Here is a 23,121-nt window from a genome sequence, read left to right as displayed (position 1 = left end):
CAGACATAACCTGTCTGCTGCATTAAACCCAGAACGTGCCACTTGCTGATTGCACTACCAATGTTTGCTGCCTTTATTATTTATTTGTTATTATTAATTTTTTTCTCCATTGGTCCGTACTTCCTGACTCTTCCCCCTTCCATACACGTTTCCCTTTTCCCTCTCCCATGCACTTGCGCATTCTCAATGTCACTGGGACTAGGAAGATTGTTTTTTTTTTCTCTCCTGTTCCCCTCCCTTGGCTTGTCGCGCTCTGAAACACTTGTGTACAAGTGGATAGAAATAAAATATCAAATATAATTTTCATATACCTTCAGGGATCTCCTCCAGGAGATTGTCATCTCTATGAGGATACACCACACAGGGTTTTCTTAATGGATACCTTTTCTCCAAGACTCTCTGTGGAATAGGCACAATCACTGGTGTCGTGCATGTCACAATTTTCTGGTCTCCAACATATAAGCAAGATGGGGGCGGGACTTCCTGTAGAGGCATTCAGATGCTTCCCTACAAGTATCCCCTTCAGTGGCTGCACCACATTTTAGATTACAAAACGCCCAACAGTCGCCAGCTTCAGTGGTAGACTCGACCTGCCTTACTTTAGCTTCTGGTGCCAACAATGGGATTTAATCTTCTTCCAACCATCTCATCATTTGTTCCTCACCCTTCGAAGTTCACTCTTTTTTATTTTTATTTGAAAATAGGTTTCTTACAAACCTTATATAATGAAGAGAAAAGTAAAACAACAAATACACAGAAAGGAGAACACTCAATTATCAATTTAAAACAAAAAACATGTGATATATACATTAAATATTCTTAATTTAAATTACAATACCAACATCAATTTAAAACACATCACTCAATTTCATCAATATTTAAAAAGCAGTCACTCTAATTAATAGCGCAGTAGGAGTCCCCTCTTAAAATATAGTACCACAAGGGATCGTAATTCAAAGAGTCAATGTCATACACATACATTCTAAACAATTCTTCTCTTTTGATTTGGAAGTCAGGACACTTTACCATTCGATGCTTTATTGTTTATGGATTTTGATTACAAAAATGACATACTGTAGACTACGCTCTACATCTAACATATAAAATCTCTTGTGTATGAATACGATTAATTATTTTAAAAGTATGCAACACGCTCATATCAGGGCATTGATTTACATAATTTGTCACTGTTCCTCTTTTCTTGTTTTTGTGACACAAGTATATGTACAATTTAAATGTCTTCCTTGCATCGCAAGTACTACTCCAGTCCATTTCAAACATTTTCCTTTTCACTGATAATGGATCAAATAATACATTTTCCATAAAAACATTGTAACAATGATGTGTCCTGGGCATACAGTGGCTCCTGTTGGCTCCCTCGCGTCTTGTTGTGTGCGATCTGTTCCCGTGGTGGCTCGCGAGCTCACCTACGGGTCAAAACACGTGTCGGCTGACCACATGGGGACATGAGAGCTCCGTATGTACCTTTATGTGTACCCTAAATCAAGACAAATAAACTATTTCATGAATAAAAACCAAAAACGCATCAAACAGTGTAATTCCTTGAAAGCAACAAGAGCAAGACAACCAGGAAAAACCCTTCTTTCTACCAAACAACCAAAGTTTTGACTATACCTCAACACCAACCTGTGATGTTGTGATCAAAATGAACCCCGTCCAGATGAACCATGAACAATAGAGCTTAGCAAGGTCATTTCCAACTCTAGAGCCCACGTCCCTCAGTGGTTAATAAGTGGTCTGTAGCTACGCTAGAAGACACGAATCCTGATTCTGAACAGCTGCTCTTGCCCTTAAAAAGCCACTTGCTTATCATTACAGTTCCAATAGTGATGAAGGGGGCAATCTGGATCTCAGGCGAGTAAACTTGCCTTTTATATCAGCAGAGATTCTAGTTGCCAAGTGGGCCCTAAAGGTATCTGTGGCCTGTGCCTCAAAATTACTCAAAGGGGAAACGTTGACGTAATCATCTTAACATTCCAAGACAGACAACCTCGCTGAAATTAAATAATTAATGGTTGCATGGTCTGGAGGGGAGGATGGGGGATGCTGTGGTATTAACAATGCAAATGTCCCTTTGAAAGCATGCTCAATAAATCGATACAATTTCAATGAAAGCCTCCCTGGTCTTTGGCGGGAAAGAACTATTACAATAATCCAAAATAAGCCACATTGCACTAACATGCTCAGAGTATCACATCACATGTGCTGGGACCTTGAACCGTCAACGCATGATAATACAAATAGAATGACCCTGGACTGGCAAAGCAGCAGCTGTTAAAACAGCAAATTAATCTAATAAAACAATATGATACAGTGCTCTTTTTTCTACAAGAGGATATAACAAGGAGACACGATTTTACTTGCATTCAATACTCAAAATCCCGAAAGGGAAAGCAGGGGTACTAACTCAAGAGAACAAGCCTACAATGGAACCTGCAAATGTAGGGCAAGTACAACTCTTTCCATAGGTTTAGAATCTCTAACTTTGACTAATCGAATTATACAAATAAGATACAAGGTAAGATACAACATAGCTAGAGGGAAGATGGCATTTAAACTGCTCAACTGCACACGCTAGTATTGATATCTGATATTGCATTCAGGAATGTGTAGTCCTGTTTTCCCATAGCAGCATGTACATTGAACAAAATAATGCTTGCAGATTGGCATTGCAGAATTTACACAGCCTGTACACATGAACACACAGGATGGGTATTATTTGTTTAGGGGTGATCGGGGCAAAGACAGGTTAAACAAGCTACACTGGCTCAATGTTAATTTGATACTCTCCCACCTACATGTACTTTTCACTGACTTGCAAATGCCACAAGCTTGTGTGCCTCTGTGTAAACACCCAGGTGAAAAGCACCAAACCAGAATAACATCTGTGAAAACCAAATGAATGCCTGAGCACACCATTGTGTTACAGTTGCAAAGAAATGCCATTGGGAGTACAGCCATGAGCACCATGGTGGACAGTTCAGCAGTGTAACTGATTTTGAGACATTTGTACAAATACACCTATTATATTTTGGAATTCGAATTCAATTTTCAGAGAAGACAGCATTGAGTAGGCTGCTGGTCATGTGACCAGACCCTGCCACTCAGTTGCTCCACCCACCACCATTTTTCACACCTTCAAAGCCACTACATAAGGACTCTAGGCCAGCTCCATGCAGACAGCATTGAGTAGGCTGCTGGTTACATGACCAGGCCCTGCCACTCAGTTGCTCAGCCCACCACCAGTTTTCACACCTTCCAAGCCTCTACATAAGGACTCTAGGCCACCTCCAGGCAGACAGACTCACTTGACTCCCCTAAAACCAGTCCACCATGCTGCAGCACATCTTATTTCGAGAGCACGAAATTTGACCTAATCACCCCCATCCTACACAAACTACAGTAGCTTCCACTTCAAGCCAGGATACTGTTATGACTGCATGCATCATTTACAAAGCAGTCTCAAACAGCACACCAGCGTACCAGGCAGCTGAGCTCCACAAATCTGGTGGCACACGCTGCTTGCTGAGCAAATTGACCAACTGTCTTGAATCACAACTCGCCTGCAAACAGAGGATCCACAAAAATCCTTCTCTTGTCATGCACCAACCCTCTGGAACTCGAAACCTGGTGTCAGCTCGGAATGGCCCCACAATTCTCCTATTTTGCAAAACCCTCAAAACATAGCTCTTTCAACAACAAATGACCAAGGAAGAACTAATTCCAAAGGAGGTAATGACTTCATAGTACTGTGCTACTGTTAAAAGATGCCAGCCCAAATGCTGGCTATCCGCACTGTACAGCGCTCTGCTGGTCTCGAGCTAGGGCTGCACCCTAAACAATAAAATCAATAAAAAATAAAAAAGGATGGTTTCGTAATCGAAAGCATGCAAAACAAATGATGCAATGCTTATTTATTATGATGACCAGATGGCTTTTTGATATACGTCTTGTATTTCTACAAAAAATTGTTAATACAGAACTTTAAATCAGGCTACTGTGTAGACTGGTTTAAATATTCAACAAACCATATTAATGAAGAATAATGTTGGGTGAATTCAAGGAGAAAGGCAATGTTGATATGCTTTACTAATCAACCATCCTTTGCATTTGGGTGGCTGCACGTGGCTGCACAAATACATTGCTTGTGTGTTGTACTCTGTAGGCCACATACGTCATGAGCAGGGGCATACGCTCTAGTTTATTAGAGAACATCCAACCGTAACGAGATTATGTCGGAGATAAAGTTATCACAAGCAGATGGTGGCAAACACGAGTGGGTCACAGTGAAAAGTGTTCTGAAAGGTAAGTGACGCTCATTGAAAAAGGAAATTATACTACAGTCCTTAGTGGTGTAGAGATGGTGTAATGAAGATTGGTGGCACAAAAACTGGTGGTTGACCATTCATTTAAGCCATGTCCCAGACTCCTCCAGGGACACATACTAGCCACTGGGCATATCCTTTAATATGCCCAATGGTCTCTTTTCTTGGGGCTATGGCCCCAAGAATTTCTGGGACACCCCATTTACACATTTGACATGGCATGCGGTCATACCCAGTGATACTTCCTGGATACTTATTGCTCAGATTGGGCACTTTTACCAGGGTATCCCTGAGCAACGAATGTGGTCATTGTGCATGACCATTCATGGCAGCAGATGTACGCATTGCCCACTTTGCCTGAAGGCTATGTTCCAGTCACTCCAAAGCCATCTTATGTAGCCATTTGGCATGTTCTGTAGTCATGCCCAGTTGGCAGTTTGCCAGGGCAATGGCCAATTGATTTAAGGTTAGGTACTAAATTAGGTACGTTCCCTATTTCTCTAATGATTTAAATGTTAAATATAACTTAAGATAAGATGTAGGCAATTGCTTAGTCACTTTGTGTTCTGCAGGTATTCAGCTAACTTTTAAAGAGCCCTTTTGCAAATCCTTGGATTGTATCAGGGAAGAATTACCAAGAATCAATACCAGTACATTTTCAAGAAAATGAATCGAAGGTTCCATCTGAGTGATCACTTTTCTTAATGTCCTCAGTCATATGTGTATTTATTGACAATGCAAGATTCATACAAATATGAATCTATAAAAGAAGAGGCTGGAGGACTGATGCAGCTTGAGGCAAAAGTAACATTTTGCTAAAAAACATATTTCCCATCCTAAAGGGCTGAAACTGTTTCATAACACCCAATATCTCACTGCATTACTTACGATGGAGACCACATTAGATACATAAACATGTTTAAAAGACTACAAGATATGATAGGTTATTTATAACGTGCTTAATACCCAGAGGTTTCTTAGCACAGACTCGGGGATCGAACCTGTGTTGTTCTGTGTCGTCTTGCTTCCCAGGCGAGCATGTTGCCCCTGAGCTATCCTCCCAAGGGGGGCCTTGTTATCAAAACACACTTTTGCACCAGATATGTGGCATATGTGTTGTATTCCTTGCAAGTGATCATGGGTAGACCATAATGAGCAGAACATATGTACAGTTGCATCTAAGAGGGTTATGGGTCAGTAAGATCATGGATCCCATCTATCAACCATGATTTAACAGTTAAATTATAATAGCAAGCTTCCATTCTTTCTGGATTGTCCTTACTGCTAGTATTGCTATAAAGAGACCATACGGTACAAGACCCTGAATTGTTGGTTCATGATAGTATAAATCTGTCAGAATTTGCAAAAACAGCAATGCCTCCGAGGTGTCCCTCAGCCCTTATGGGAGGAAAGTCATGCCAGTCCTGTGCATATTCTTCTCAAACCCCAATAAAGGGTGTCTATGATTCGGTTGCTCATGAACATAAAATGGTCACCCCTATCCTATCCATTTCTAGCTTCTACTGCTTGAATTCAACAGCCATTTCCGTGTTTCTACTAGCAGCATTGCAAAGCTTCCTCAGTGGCAACACTATTTCATTGGCTTTGAGAGGAAAGGCCTTCAAGGCTGAATTAATGTGAGGTGAGGGAACACGCAGACTGATAAATCAAATCACACTTTGATTGGTGCATATGATATGATATGATATATGATATGATAAGACATTTATAACGAGCCTGTGTTTCTAGTCATTTCTATGATTTGAGGATAGGGAAATAAGGTTTATCTTACACCATTTATTGTGTTCTGTTCAGGCGGGCCATCAACATGGACAAAAACAAGGAAAGACTAGACCATTGAGTCAAATCATGGCCCAGCTAAGCCTAGTCTAATAATAGTTACCTGCACCAAATTCAGTAACTGGAAAAGGAGGTTTTGCCCACTTCATTGCAAATAATCTCTATTGATTATGGGTTGTGATCATTTTTGGAGGACATAATAACCCCGGCTTCTTTGATCCTGTACTAAATCATTATCAGCTGTACTTCATGAACTGGCGTTGTCAACTGTGGTTGGGCATGGGAGTCTAATATGGGTCTGCCACTTAGTTTTTGGAAATCGCTTTTATTTATTTTCAAAAATGTTTACTTGTTGCTTCCATATCTAATGCACCTAATGGCTGTTTTATGCAAGAACACAGGAATACAAAGCGAATACAAAGCTACTCCAAAGGAAAATGTGATACCTAACTCCAAAGGTGAGCCAAAATGTTTGGCCCATCCCTGTTAAGTCCAGAAATGTTGGCAGCATTATACAAAATATATAATCCTTCTCATGATTGATATCTCCATCCGGCATTGAAATCCCTAAATGTTAAATTGAAACCCCCTGCTATTAAAACCAGGGGTTACTTCAGTTATACCGACTTCTTGTACAAAGTGGTATTTGCTCAGGGTTCCATCATGTCTTCAGCAAATGTGAGAACTACGAACAATTACTCATATAGGACTCTTGCAGGAATACAATTCAATTGCACAAGTTTAACCCACTGCACATGACTCGTGTGATATCTGAAAACAGGTTAAAAAAAGAACTGCAGAATATTTTTCTGATAATTCACCAATCCTTTTTTCATCGATTCTTCAAAGTTGGTGTTTCATGTTTTTTATTTTTTTACGTTTCCTGTGATCACCTTCTCTTTTCCCTTTTCACAAACCTTAAAAAATACATTTGTGAATCTGACAACAGCTCTACTTTATGATTAGAGATCTGTCTCATCTCTTCCTACCTGTTCATGTCCCCCCACGCTTTTCCTCCACCCCCTCCCTCCTCTCCTCTTTCTTTCTTTCTTTCTTTCTTTCTTTCTTTCTTTCTTTCTTTCTTTCTTTCTTTCTTTCTTTCTTTCTTTCTTTCTTTTTTCCCCTTCAATACTCCCGTCCCCTTTCGTTCCTTCCCTTTTCGTGCTGTCCCTTCCCTTCCTTTCCACTGCCCCGTTCAGCATATTGTGTGCCAAAACAATTATTGCAAACAAAAGTATTTATGTATTTGTGATGTCGAGGTTTTGATTTCCAGTGTTCGCTTATGATGATAGTTTCACTGAACAGCTGGAATGCAAGTCACAATCCTGTCAGATCCAAACGTTTTTTTAAAAAAATGTTTTGCTTTTAGTGATTCACTATGGTGCTGTGACATCTTTACCTTCTGTAAGAGTTTTGCAAGCAAGCACATGCAGAAGCAAACAAAGGTGCCATTCCTTACCAATTTGCAATACCCCCTTCCTTAACTTACCCTCTTCCTCTCTACGTTCCCTGCAGCTAATCCAGAATAGGGCTGCAATATTTATCGTTGGCTTCAAGCCCAGGGCCCTCATCTCTCCAGCACTAAAAACTCTCGACTGGCTCCCGGTTGCTGCAAGGATCAAATTAAAATCTCTCTGCATCATTCATTTGGCTGTCTGGGGCCGGGGACCATGCTATCTACAACTGGCTCTCACTAAATTCTCTCACTCCAGATCTTTACGTTCCTCTGGCACCAACTCTCTGTGTGTCAAGCGATTTGCTAAACAGCAAGCTGGTGGCCGATCTCTTTCCTCAGCTGGCTTGCTCCTTTGGAACAACTTCCTCCTTCCTCTTTGTCTTGTGTCTTATCTCCTCAAATTCCAGTAGCTAATCAATACTTTCCTTTTCTCCTCCTCCCCCCTCCCACCTTTGCTTACCCCCACAGTTGCGGATATCGGTAACTAGGGCCCGTATGTCTCCACCTGGGTCCTGGCCTCCCACCCCCGTCTCCTTCAGCCTCCTCCAAGTCCCATCACTTGCCATAGGCACCCATTGGCCTGTGCTATCACAGGCCTGCACAAACTTACTGACAGTTAACCACTTTTGCCAATTGATCTCTGCCAGTCACCTAACAGCTGCTTGCAACTTACTCCTTAGCACTTCCATCCATTTTACACCTAGCGCTTACCTCTTACCCCCACCACATCCCCTTCTCTCTCCCTGCACTTACACATTCTGAATGCTCATAAGGCCTAGTAGAGCGCTTTACTTGTTCATAATTTTATTTGCCTTTCACTCCCATGTTCCCTCCCCGTTGGCCTGTGGGCGCTTTGAAACACAATTTACTTGAGAAATACAACAAAGGTAGCAGGCTTCCCTCTCTAGAAAGAACAAGGCTTGATAACCTGTTCTGTAGTTTTTTCCCACTTTGAGAGTCCGCAGCCATAGTTTTTTGCTCACTGTACCTTTCACAAAGGAGGAATAACCATTTGCATATCAGTCTTTGTCCCGGCCAGAAGGGCAGTCCTGCACCAAAATGCCAGGCAAACCTCATTTGAACAAGAATACCAACAGCAACCCCAGACACGTGTTTCAGCCTTGTTGGGCCTCATCAGTGAGGAGGAGCTGTGCCTCTCTGAGCACATTAGGCAAGGTGTCCACGTCTGGGTTACCCCGGTAACTTAGGGTGACCAAGGTTTTTTTAGTTTATTTATACACTTTACTTGAGGTATAAACGCCTTACAATGCACAATAAATATATAAATCCATCTATTAATGAAATATTCACTTACTTCCTCCTGGCATGAAATCTCGCTCAAATATGCACAACTTGTATCCAAAATGTTCCTCGAGTGTGTGGGCTAAAATCTCTAAAGCAAACTTCTTCTCTGCTTCATCATCACCTGGTGAATCTTTCCGATAAGACACATAAGCATCATACTCTTTGCCGTCTGAAAGAAAAACCAAAATGTTTACACGCTGTGAACACCTGTGTTCATACACACGCTAGCATGTGTCACGTTTTAAAGCTCGGGAAAAGAAACTCAAAGTTTCACACATAGTCCACCAATATACTCTATGCAATGAATGTGTCTTGCAGTATTCCAAAACGTGTCTGTGTCTTGTCACTGAATATAAACCAAGTCCACCATAATAGATTTGGTAGATGACCGCCCTCGAAACCGGAATTTGCCCGCAGTTAAGAGACACTGGGCCTCATTACGATTTTGGCGTTAGCCATGCCGCTATTGGGTCCTGGTCCAGGTTCCCAGAATGAGGAATTACCGGGCCATTTCGGGAGGGCCCGGTAATTCCTCCCTCTGGGAACACGGACCCGGGCCTTCTCCATTCCCATTTCAGCCCTTATAGGGCTGAATGGGAATGGGAGAGGAAGCAAACAATGGGCCGATTACGAGCGGCCCGTTGTTTGCTCCCTCTTCCCCTTGCGGGACCCACTCTGCACGTCTGGTAAAACCAGACGTGCAGACCGGGTCCTGCGAGGGGAACTCGTAATCAGGCAGTACAGGGTTGATGGCGCCGGCACCTTTACCGGTGCCGTTAACTCCTTACCGCCTGACTTGTAATGAGGCTGACAGTGGCCCTTCTGGAGTAGGCCAATGCTGGGTTTCCAAAGTTGGGGACAAGTACCAGGACAGGAATTTTCATATTGCAGTAATGACACAAATAGTCTCCACACATTATTCATACCTGCAGGGAAGGTAGACTCTTCAATTCGAGCCAAAGGGATTTCAAACTCTTGTCGATTTCAGTCAGTGGTAAAAAATCACCAAGTTAACTGGAGAGATCGGAGGTGCACATGAAAGTGGCTGGAGGTGTTTGTGAGTGTTGCTGGTGTGCAAATGGTGAGAAGTAACAGGATATCTCTACTTCCATGACCTGCCCGTTGCTGGGTCAGCTTGAGTAAGAGAGGCACCTTGATGACCAGATGCATGGTTCGAGAGGGCGGCAGCTGCAGTAGTACTCTAGTAAGAACGGTAACTCTGAAAGCACACCTGTAACTCTTTGTAGGCTTTGGTATTCAATGCAACTGATCAGCAAATTGAACCCGCCCACCTTGTCCTTGTCGTATGATTGCATTTGGTATTTTTAGTGGCGGGGTAGATCAATAATTCAACGAATATTTTAAAGGTAGTGGGGGGTGAGTGAAAGGTAGGGTGTGGTGGGTATGTTGGTTTTTTCCCCGCATACAAAAATGCCGTAGAAAGTGCAGGGAAATGGCAGCAGGGACGAGGTGGGCTAGAACCCAACAAATATTTCGTGAGAGTTGGGAGGCTACCTTGGATTGCCATGAGACCCTCACAGAGTACACGCCAGAGGGGAAGCGTGTTACTCAAAACTGGGCAGGTCTGGACTTTTGCAAGTGTTTGAAGCATCGTATGAATGCCAAATCAATTATGTTTCAAGACCAATTAGCAGACATAAAAGAAGGCACGCTTTCAAACCCATCATATGCCATTTTAAAAAGGATGTCATATTCCCACAGAGAATTATGGTGGCCAAATGCCAATGCAGAACTGATAATAGGGATCTAATAGCAAACACGCTGGTAGTAGTTCAAGCAATACAAGACCTGTGCTTTAAGTGGGCTGGGAATAGCTGGGGCGGAACCCCAGCTGTCTCCCTAAAGTGTTACAGAGTCAGAGTCCCAAAAGTCGCCTGGCAGCCCCATCTGAATAGCGTGTGCAGGCCAAGGTATTTTTTCTACTATCTGGAGCTCTTGCTGTATGCATGAGAGCTTCAGGCATTAGAAGAAAAAAAGTCTGTCAGCTAAGCAATGGCTGTGGGCCTTCGCCTGGGTCAGTGATACTGAGGACCAATGGGCATCCTTACAGCCAACAGGCAATGTCCAAGAGAACCATGGCAGCCTTTCCGTTCCCATCTATTGCGAGCGTACGAGGACTCCTAGGTGACCTACCCAGCTGCCTTCTACCTGCTCCCCTGCCAGTTCGCTTGTACCACAGATGGGCCCCCACCTGCTTGTGCCAATATTCACCCTTTTCTTTTTTATTTTCCTCTCTGTGTTTTTTTCGATACTGCTGACTTCATGTTTCCACTGCCTATGTGCATTTATACATATGCTGTTACATACTGTTACTCTGATGTGTATACACTGCTTCTGTATGTTATGCAACCAAGTGCTTTAATAAAGAAGTCCCAGGTGTATACCCTCCACTCCTGTTCTTCCTTACTTGTGGCGTGGACCCCCACCAGGCATCCCTTCAACTAAAGAGATGCAGCAATCATCACCCTCGCACCCTGAGTGAGAGGGTAATGCTCGCTGCAAAGATATGCCTGGCAGGTGTCAGTGCCACGATTAAGGAAGCAAAGCAGAGGCGGAGAGGGCCCGTTACTAAGCCAAAGGGCAAATGTAGGCCATGCCCCCTTAACAGCCCCAAAGTGTACACATCCTACTTAAAGCACTGTACAAGGCTGTGCATACCACAATCAAATATGTTGCAGCAAGATTAGTATGTCATAATACGGGCATTTGATAACATAATACAATTATCGACACACAGAACAACCTACCCGACCGTTCCTGAGTGAGATGGTAGAACATCGCCTGTGTCCAATCCACTCCCACAAAGTCTGCACATCGATATTTCTTTAAGAACCACACACGGGAGCACAACAGGAAAATGCTCAGTACTGTTGCCTCATACTGTATTAGTAAGCGTTCCCATCTTACACAAAGCATATGTCCCGAGTATAAGTACTCTCTGTAATATGTAAGGGTTTCCTTAACATCCTTCAAATGAACGCAGACAAACACATGTTTGTTGGAGTGACGACAGAAGTCTGATAAAGAGACGTCTGCCCTTAAAACAAAATTGGGGCTAGCTCATGAGGAAGAAAGCCCAGTTATTACCAACGTTGGGAGCCTCCTGCATTGTTTGCTTATGTTTTGTGATCCTCTGATCATTTCTTCCCTAGGGCATTCCATCCTGTTTTCAATGGGGGATTCACCCTTATATGTTACTGCCTTTTGACAACACGCTCAGCCACCAAAGTCCCTCTAAGTCCCTCTGGGTCTACAACCTACGCCCCCATGGGTCCATAACCTGCCCCAGACACTTGCACGAGTTCTAATTGACCATGATCTACTGTATAGCGGCTGTAGAAGTTGTAGTCATTTTGGCTCACAAGAAGCTATTTTCTTTCAGTAGGCATTCAAAAATTACACTCTAGTATAGTGGACGCCACTTCCCTGGCAACTGTTCTTTCTTTGTTGTGTGTGATTGGGTATGTTGACCACGTGGTTCTAGATCCCATGGGTTTGGCTTGATGAATGTGCATGCAAGTTGGTGTGTGGAGGCCAGCACTGATTGACTGGCCCCCAAATGTTTCAACTGTGCTTAACTGCATGATTGGAGGCTACTGGGATATGTTTCTGAAGCATCCATAGAGACAACTAACCATAAGAAGTTGATGGGAGGTCTAAACCATAATATGTTAGATATAACGAAGCCTGATGTTGAAGCTCTCCCTTTCTGACAACCAGAAGGATTGGTATTCGGTGCTCCTTCCATTGATCAGGCAGGGAACAACTGAATCAATTGCCTTAATGTATCTCCATCTGAGAGGTCTCATCTGTACTGTTGACCCTTGGATATGAGCATCACATATGTTTCGCTATCCAGCATAGCAGTTGACTCTGCTGGAACTCTTGTTTGAACCTTTGAAATTGTAGAGCACCCCAGACTGGTCTCCCAGCATGGAAACCTCCAGTGATGTGTCATCCCGAACTTTAATTGAACCAGAGCATATGACCTCTGACTTAACTGCGGAATGTTCACTCTCACGTAACTGAAAATCGGTTTCTTGCCTTGAACATCTTTAAGCGGTCCCCCTGACCTCAGCTGGGCTCACTATTTCATTCCTCCAGGGCCAGGGACAAGGTCTTTGTTTGCTGACCATGTACATCTGTGTGACAACCATGACCATCCATGCTGCTGTTCCAAGAACTCCAGTCTGCAGGCTCCTCAACAGTGCAACCCTGACTTACTTTCTTCACTTTATTTTTGGGGCGTGGGGGGCAGTTAGTAGTCGGCCTTGGGTGTTTCTTCCATTATTTTATATCTGTAATACAATTTTGCTGAGCTGACCCACCCAGAACTGAACATTAACCATCCCACTAGTGAAGGTACTCCTCACTTCTGTAATTTAAGATTTTTGAAATCGGTGAGTAAAATTCTTTTTCTGGTCAGTCTCTGGCAGGTCCTTTGACCCGGCTTGAGGTCTTCTTTTCCTTGCTGATTGTTGTGTCAGGTGTGCAGACCTCCTCCTCACTCCAATTAGATTCTATTGGATCCATAGTTAGGGCATGGAGGTATCTGTTCTTTTTGAGGCCTTTCAGCCTCACTAAACAGCTAGGTGTGAAATATTATGGTACAGTGATACTACTATTCTGTGTTTTCAGCATATTCTCAAAAGGCATCATTACCTGTAAATGCGTTGTACTTGCTTCCTATGCACAGCCTTATTACAAAGAATACATTTATACATGTTTTATGAAAACAGTCTCTTATTGTGCATTTGTCAAAAGTGTTTAGTCTATCTCACATCTCGCAGTGCGTTGTTGGCTGCCCAAGTATTTTAAGGAAACACTGTGCAACCGAAGTGGGTTTATATCTGCCCTAGAAATAAGACCTAAGCAAAATCTCACGAAAAGAGCTCAAAAAAGAGCAATGTATCTTTTACCCCCCAATATAAACCTCGAATACGAACAATATACATTTGGAGGCCAATTCATGGAAATGTGCACAGAAATTCCACAGGGGCCGTGCTCCGAGAAGGACACTGCGCAAGCCTGCACGCAGATAAAAAAAAAATAGGCGCCCCAAGTATTCATGGATTTTACTGTGCAAAGTAACCGTATTTGCAAGTTGTGCCTGGAACGTCCCCGACATGCCCCCCGAAAAGCATACAAAAACAAACAGAACAGCTACCTTTGCAAGCTCCCCCGCGCACAAATACATGCACCCTTCAAACAATGTGTGGAGTCCCCCACAAACAGGCCTGCATCTCGGCGACCCTGTTTAGGATCCCCGGTAACTGTTGCCCGCACCCCGACAGCATGTGTAAGAAAATGCATAACTCGATTTAAACTTGAAAAATATTTGTGCCAACCCCCGTAAATCCCTGTAAATCGTTCCTGCACCCCTAAGTTAGATCTGAAGCCCAGTCGTGTACACGCACCCCTGAATCTGACATGCAAACCCACCTCTGTGCTCTGATTCCTTGTGCAAGTGTCTTTACATCTGACTTCGAGAGGCTGCATGGGTGTTTCCATGAATACATGTTGTTTGGTGCAATTGTGGGTGTGTGAGGGACTGCCTGCCGGCCGTCTCTCGAAATGCCCACTTTTTTGCATATTCTTCCCCATTTTGTTTGTTCTGCCCCCTTCCCATCCCTCTGTGCAAGCCATGCCCACTCTCTGAGTGATGTCTCATGCAAGACAATTGACGGCTCGCAGAGAAGTGCTGGAAAAGTCCTGCACTTTCGATTCCATGAATTTGCTTGCAGTTTGGTGAATTCCCTATTTTCCACATAAGTAATTCCATGAATCGGACCCCTGATGTAGCTCACACCTAGAAAGGTAAATCAGTGAACTAAGTGGTGATGAGGTTGCAGAAATGCGTACACACTGTGAGTTAGCACATTTGAGCTCAAGAAGCAATCTATGTTTGCTTAACAAAAGTATGTCTTGGATCCTCACTGTGTCATTGGCTAGTAGGAAACACAATCTATGAAGTTATATCACAGAAATAACCAGAGCAAATGATCAGGTGTTGACGAACCTCAGGGTTTAGGGGAAGACATGTTGTTCAAGAATGAATGTTACATATAAGAATGACAAGAAACCAAGCTTTGAAATAACTTGCATTACTACTTATGCTCCCTCAGGTGAAAACCTCTCTGAGTTCTGAAAAGAGAAGTTACTTGCTGACCATATGCAGATCCAAAGCTGGAAGATGAGCACCCACAAGAATGCAATCATATGGACATCTCTCATTTTGGTTGTGGTCCAGCCACAGCATTTTTAGGAACAGCTGAATCAACTACATATATCTAATTTCAGGAGAGCAAAGTCAAATGCCAGCAAACATTGGTAGAAAGTCATCTCACCACATTCATTATTGATACCAGTGCAACACCATATGTGTGATAAGTACAGTAGCAACAAGATGCTAGACAAGTCTCACAACTCCCAAAATCATAAATATAAGTATATCAGTGATTATTGGGATCACTATTAGATCATATTGCTGATCAATTGAATCGACTATAATTTCCACCTTCTGGAGTACATCCAATCTCCTCCATGTTCTACCCATTTAAGCTCCTCTGCTATCTCCACACCCTACTTGTAAACTCCTGTGTTCCTCCCTTTTTCCATAGTGTTTTGTTGCTTTGCAGCTAGGTTTGCGCTTTATCAATCCAATATATATATATATATATATATATATATATATATATATATATATATATATATATATATATATTTATTTATTTTAAATTTATAATGCGCCAGTTGCCCGCAGGCCTCGGGGCGCAGAAATAAGTACACGTTACAGATGGACGGTGCTTTGAGAGACGGGACAGACAAACAAGTGAGCAGAGGGCCTAAAGGTAGGTTCAACAGGGAGATTATTTAAAAGAGAGTTTTCACTTGCTTGCGGCAACTCATATAGTTGGTTTCCAATCGAATATGGGTGGGGGGATTATTCCAAATGCCGGCTGCCAGTATAGGGACAGATCTGCCAAGACTACATTTAAGTTTATGCGTAGCAACTGTGATTTTACCGAGATGGGTAGATCTTAGTGTTCTGCCTGGCACATAGGAATGAATCCTGGATTTCAAGTAAGCCGGGGCTTTTCCATGGATACATTTATGCGCGATTGTTAAGGCCTTGAAGTGGACCCTATCCTCTATTTTCAACCAGTGTAGCTCTCTTTTGGAGTCACTGATGTGCTGTGATTTGGTTTTATGCTTCACAATCCTTACTGCGTTATTCTGGACAACCTGGTAGCTGTGTATGCATTTCTTTGAAGCACCCAAGATCAGGGCATTGCCATAGTCCAAACTGGACAATATGATGGCTCTGGCAATGGTGGCACTGTTGTCCTCGGATATATATGGCCGGATGGATTTTAGTAGCCTGAGGTGATAAGCACAGTTTTTTTTTAAATATATTGTGCCTCGCATTTGTCCCCAATGAAGCTTCAAGCATCATACCCAAGGTTTTAACTTCACTTAGGACCTGAATCTGTGTATCTTTTATTTTAAAGTATGTATACGAGGTGGATAGTTTGGCTGTGACTGAAGGGGATCCGAAGATCATAAGCTTCATTTTCTGTCCATTGAGGCACATCCAATTGGTGTCCATCCAATGTTCCACGTTGTTGTAGATCAAGGTGAGCTGGTCACTATCTTTCTGGTAGTCACCCCTTAGCTCGATCACCAACTGCTTATCGTCGGTGTAGTTGGTAAAGAATGCAGTGATGTAATCAAGGATGAGGCATAGGTATCTCAAGTAGATGTTAAAAAGTAGCGGTGATATACTTGCGCCTTGAGGAACTCCACAAATGATTTCCTTTTCCATGGAGAACTTGTCGCCCCAATGGACCTTAGATGTCCAGTCTTTTTGGAACGACATAATCCAGCCGATGGCTTCCTCTGAGCAGTTAGCTGTTTTCTTTAGAGCGGACTGGAGTAAGTTATGGTCCAATAGGTCGAACGCAGCGCTTAGGTCGAGGAGAATGAGGAGACTTGCCTTTCCTTTATCGAAAATGCTAAGCATCTTGGACTATAAATCAAGCATTGCTGACTCCGTGCTGTGAGCTGGGCGGAAACCCGATTGTTGACGAAGTAGTGAATTAGTGGACTCTACATGTGCCTTTAGCTGGCTAGTGGCGATCCTGTCCATGATTTTCAATATAAAATTACAGTTTGTAATGGGTCTCAAGTTATTGGGGTCTCTTTGATCGAGGTTCGGTTTTTTGACCAATGGTGTAGCTGTAACTTTTTTAATGGCCTTGGGTACATCCTGATCTCTGAAAGATGCATTGATGATTTTGGTTAACATCAGTGCGAAAATGTACGCATTGTCCAACATTATTTTAGGAGGGAGAATGTTCTCTGCACAGGAGGTGGGTTTCATGGAGGTAAAGGTTTTAGTCATGTCTTCCACCGTGATTTCTGAAAACTTGAAGGTTTCCGAGAGTGTAAGGGTAGTCTCCGGGGGCATAGTCATTGATGTAGTTTTATTCATTAATGAGTTTAGGATAGTGTCTCTGGCTTTTGAGATTTTATTGAAGAAGGCGATCTGAGTGGCATCACATTCTTCTTGTGTAGGTGAGAATGGGGATGTGATAGCAATTGGTTTTTCCACTGATTTTAAGATGTTAAAAAGCTTACTAGTGGAATTAGCAGCAGCTTTGATTTGGTTGTTATAATAGTTTTTCTTGGCTTCTAGCATCATACGTTTGTATTTGGATTTACTTTCTTTCCAGGAAGATTTATTAGCCGGCGATGGGTTTTTTCGCCAACTATTTTCTCTGTTTCTTTTAAACTTTTTTTGGTCTGTAAATTCGCTAGTGAACCAAGGTGTTTGTTTTTTGACTGGTCTGGAAGGTTTTGTTTGAAGAGGTGCTGTGAGATTCATTACTTTGTCAAGGTGGCTTAGTAAGTTAGGCAATAATGTCTCACATTAATCCATTTTACCTTGACTAGCTTCCTTGTTGGAAAGGCATTGCAGAAGTAAATCCCTGTCTATGTTTTTATAGTTTCGATATGTCATAGGAATGGGGTGGTTGGGAATTTTGGACTTGGGGTAAGGCAAGGAGATGTAAAAGGTTATACTATGGTGATCTGACCATGTGCACGGTTCTGTCACAAAGTCTCGAGTTACCAGATTATTTGTGATAACCCAGTCCAATATGTGACCATTATCCATCGTGGGATGTTGGTTACTGATCTTAAAGTCAATGTTGTTCAGCAAACTTTGTAAGTTGCTAGCTTCTTTGTCCTTAAGGTCATCATGCCAACGATTGAAGTCCCCTATGACTATGGTGGCTGTATTTGGCCCTTTAAGCATGTTAAATTGGTTTGCAATGTGCTCATTAAACTCTGGGATGGAGGATGGGGGCCTATAGAGGACAATCAAATTAAGGCTACTGTTGGCTGTGGGTAGGTATTTTAGATGTAAGATTTCACTACCTGGACATGCAATATCAGTGGGGAACATGTGAATTGAGTCCCTTGCGATAACTGCAACACCACTCCCATAACCTTCCAGTCTGGTGGAGTAGAAAATGGAACAGCCCTCCGGGACCGCGATACCTATCGCCTCCTTAAGCCAGGTTTCGGTTATGCAGAACACATCTATTTGTTCCTCTATGATCCTGTCATCTACGCATTGCGCGTGTTTATTAAGGGAACGGGTATTCAGAAGGCATATTTTAAGATCTTGCCTGAGATTGGATTGGCACGATGTGCCATTCCCTGATGGAATGCTTTGCTTTTCTTTCTTAGGAGCTCTTTTGATTGCCAGATTTTCCCTAGGTGGAAAAATGTCCAGTTTGGGTCGGGCCAGTGCCATGGCAACTGCTTGTTCGACCCTGTATAGGCATTGGATATTGTGAAATTTGTACACTAACTTTTCTACAGGGATTAACCCCATTTTACCTTATGTGAAGGTGATGAGCTTGAAAAGGGGATTCCGGCAGCGTTTCCTGCACTGAGCGCCGTGGTCGGCGAGGCGCCTGACATATCTAGGGTGGTGATAGCCACTCTATATTTAAGCTGTGTCGGACTCCCGTAGGAATCCCTCAAAATTCCATTGTTAATAACATTGGATTTGAGTAACGGAATTGACAGAAATTTTGAATGTAATTAAGGACTCGCAACCCCACCCCCCCGAGAATGCAACGTTTCGTAAAGATTGGTTAAAAAATAAAAACGTTATTAAGCGTCCCAAAACGTATAGTTTTTCCAAAAGTGTGGCCTTCTTCCCATTCATTTTGCTATAGACAAACAAGCTCAATTTTTGCCAAAGCGCACAACCCAAACCACTGGACGAATTTGGACCAGGTCCAAAACAACTTGGTAAGAAGCATTGACTCGCGATCCATGCATGGTTTGGGGTTATTCTGTGCGGTAGTTATTTAAATATTTGACAAAGAAGGGAGTGCTTCTTCTCAAAAATATATAGCTATATCTCAGGGATTTACCAGAAACCAGGTTTTTTAGAAATTATGGATCTTGTTTTCTTTCGATGTGAGAGATATGCAAGGTTATGGTAAAATGAAACGAGGAAAAAAGCTATTTGCAGGTAAAAAACAGGCACATGCCAGCAGACTATAGGTGGGGGGATAGAGGGCACCAAAGGAAATCTGGAAGTTGAAGGGGGACTAGGGATTGAGTTTGCAACACAAAGCTTTCTGTAGCCTCGAATATCCAACATCTCAAAGCAAACTGCATCACAGAAACATTGGACCTCATTATGGGTCGGGCGGTCCAGAAATAACAGTGCCGGTAAACCCGCCGCCACTGTTAATTCCGGGCCGCCCAATCTCGAGTCCTGCAGGCGGGAGGTGGCGTTCCCGCCAGGTCTGACCTGGCGGGTTTAACACCCCCTGCCTGCAGGCGGACGTGGAAACACCAGCACCATCGCGAGATGGTGCCAGTGTTTCCACTTCCCCATTCCCATTGAGCCCTATGGGACTCAGTGCGAATGGGGATTTACCGAATTCCACCTCTGGAATTCCCAGGACACCACGGTCGTAATGCCCTGGTAATTACGGGAGTCACAGAGGCGGAATGGTAATACGAGTCCGGAGGTAACCGAGCCGGAAAAACCGGCTGGTTGCATGGAGAGAGCAGGGGAGGTGAGAACTTCGTCTGGGAGTGGGGGGAACTGGCACAGATGAGGAGAGCACTTGTTGAGGGCAGTCAGGAACGCATTTTATTTTTCTGCCATTTTTCCAATATTCGGATAGCCGAGTTGTTTAGTTTGTATGCATGTGTAGTTTAGTACCTGCAATTGCCGTTTATTTTAAAGATATTATAGTGATGTCAGGGTGGAAATAACACTGTCCATGGCCAAAGGTGACACGATTGTATCCAGGTCTCTCATCTGTGCAGTAACCAGGACAGACCCTGCTTAGCTTCAAAATGAGGAAGGGGTCAGCCTCCTAAACCCAAGGTGCCCAATGAATGTGCCAGCGTGACAAGACCATTCAGAGAAATGGGAAGGCCTTTTCCTTGCTTTGAAGATAAGTAGGGTCAGTCCTGCTTTGAATCTAAGCTGGGTCAGTGCAGGTTACTGCATGAATGGTCGACCTAATGGGCATCCAAATTATTAATTTTTAAACCGCGCTACCGTCAGTCCCCAAAAGTTTTGCACTCAGAGACCATTTTTTGTTTTTTGCTGAATCACGCTCTGGTATTGGGAGTCTCCCAGTCAATAATAATAAAAATAAATATTTTTACAGCAACGGTGAGTTTACAAGACCACAAGCATTTGTTTCCTATTGGGACATAGTTTTCCAGGGAATATTTCATGACAGATTGCTGGGTTTAAAAGGTGAGCACCATATATACTTTGCCAGCGTATTTATTGGAACATTTCCTCTCTCAGGTTATTTTTCCCAGTGTTCATCACTTTTTTTTAAAAGTCTAATGCTATTTTGTCTTGCACACTTTCGTTTAAGGAGTAGGTCTATTGAACTACATTTGTCTATTTCATTTTAAGATATATGTTCACTTACTGTGCATATATTCATGGGTGCCAGCTTTTGTTTTTCGCTATGGGGCAAAAGTACCCAGGCATATGTTATTTTTGTAGCTGGTCATTTTTTCCCTTTGTACATGTTGCTTAAATGCGGTTAGGAGGGGTTGTGAAATGTATGATAACAATCACCAGGAGACCGGCCATGTAACATGCTGCTTAACCAAAGTGTTTGATCCTCGGCAAATCATGTAATCACACAGGGTATTCACTAAAAACATTGGGAGTTCTCAAAGACTGCAATCTTTTATACATAATGCAAACATAGATATTGTTACAGCTACAGTGACATCGGGGATGAAAAATCACTGGTGACCATGTCTCTCATCCATGCAGTAACTAGAACTGAATCTGCTTAGCTTCAAAGTGCTGAAAAGGCCAGCACCATCAGGCCATGTTGCCTAAGAATGTAGGCAATGTTACAGGACCACTTAGAGCAACATTGCCTGAGGGGGCCAGCCCCTTCATCACTTTGAAGCTAAGCAGTAATGTGCATATATTTGTGAGTGCCAGAAAGTACCTGGGCGTATGTTATTCTTGCAGCCGGTCATTTTTTTTCCCGTTTCCGTGTTGCTTAAATGTGGTTAGTTGGGGTCACGCGATCACAACAGTCACCAAGAGATGAGCCATAAAACAAGGGTCTTGGAGCACGGCAGAGGACATTTCGGTGTGGCCAATTAGGCACACGCAGTTATGGCACATCTGTTTTGTAATTCCCATTTGGGTGTGTCCGTTATACGCCGCCAGTTGGGTGCAGGGACCTCTTAGTGCAAGGATGTTTTGGCACGAGTGGTCGCAATTGGCACGGCATGAACCTGCAGGACCTTTGCATTTTGTAATCTAGATTAAACGTGAAAAACAGGATGGGACATGTGCTGTCATTGCAGAATTGAACATATATTAAACATGAAACACCTTTATTTACTGCAACATTATAAAACAGAGTGGAACATGTATTAGACGGTTTATAGTGATTACATCGGGAAAAAAAAGCAAAGACAAACCAAAGCATCTAATAAAAAGCATCGACAAGCTATCTTTTACATGTAAAAGTGCCTTTCCATCTAAACAAGTCCATTAAAAATATAAATGGACTGGTTTCAATGGAAATGCACTTTTACATGTAAAAGATAGCATTTCAATGCTGTTTTTGTAACTTTAAAATGTTACATGGAACTGTCCAGTGGTGAAATTTCGACAGTGGCCAGCTGCTTGTAATGTTTACATTATTTTGTATATTGGGGGGTTTCCCCCTGGCACAGCCCATCCCCCATGCCCACACACCCAACCCAAACCCTAACCCTAACCCCAACGTAACCCTTAATCTAACCCCAGCCCCAACCCTAACCTTTTCCCCAACCCCAACCCTAGTCACAACCCAAACCCTAATGTAACCCTTAATCTAACCCATGCCCCAACCCTAACCCTAGTCACAACCCTAACCCTAATGTACCCCTTAATCTAACCCTAGCCCAACCCTGACCCTGACCATTACCCTAGCCCCAATCCTAACCCGAATGTAACCCTTAATCTAACCCGAGCCCCAATCCTAACCCTAACCCTAGCCCCAACCCTAACCCTAATGTAACCCTTAATCTAACCCTAGCCCCAACCCCAACCCCAACCCTAATGTAACCCTTAATTTAACCCTAGCCCCAACCCTAACTCTAGCTCCAACCCTAACCTTAACCCTAATGTAACCCTTAATCTAACCCTAGCCACAACCCTAACCCTAATGTAACCCCTAATCTAACCGAAGCCCCAACACTAACCCCAATAATTTCGATGGATCCATCGAATTATATACAAAGAAATGGCTATTCCATGGAATGGAATTTCGTTGCATATAATTTGATGTTTTGGTATTAGATGCTTTGGTGTTTGATGGATTGACCAGTTACCATATTACATCATCGCTGGGAAACATTATAAAGCTGAAAAAACAATAGATTTGTGGTGAATGTTGCCTCCGAGAACCCTGGCCTGCAAAAGTTTGATACACAGCACTTAACCATTATGCTAGAATAATATTATTGTTTGGACTTTCACAAGTTTCATACTTAGCCTTTTACAATTGGGCATATTACATTGTAGGCTAAGTATGAAACGCATGCATCATGAAGCACTAAGCCATTGTGGTGTAGTGGCTGAATGCTGGTCCTTGAACTCTGCAGGTCCTG

General features: G+C 42.9%; 1 protein-coding gene across 4 annotated transcripts in view; it reads right to left on the bottom strand.

Moving 5' to 3' along the window:
- Positions 1–23,121, bottom strand: part of LOC138526330 (interleukin-18 receptor 1-like) — a 756,409-nt gene that overhangs the window by 42,473 nt on the left and 690,815 nt on the right. For all 4 annotated transcript variants that reach the window (XM_069636931.1, XM_069636933.1, XM_069636934.1 and 1 more), the window contains one exon: positions 8,918–9,076. In XM_069636931.1, the coding sequence (XP_069493032.1) occupies positions 8,918–9,076 (159 nt within the window). The remainder of the gene's footprint in view (positions 1–8,917; positions 9,077–23,121) is intronic.

Source organism: Ambystoma mexicanum, chromosome 7p (genome assembly GCF_040938575.1).
Source record: "Ambystoma mexicanum isolate Mex_15411 chromosome 7p, UKY_AmexF1_1, whole genome shotgun sequence".
Lineage (NCBI taxonomy): Eukaryota > Metazoa > Chordata > Amphibia > Caudata > Ambystomatidae > Ambystoma > Ambystoma mexicanum.
The sequence above is the reverse complement of the archived record's forward strand: the minus strand, read 5'-3'. Positions and strand labels throughout refer to the sequence as shown.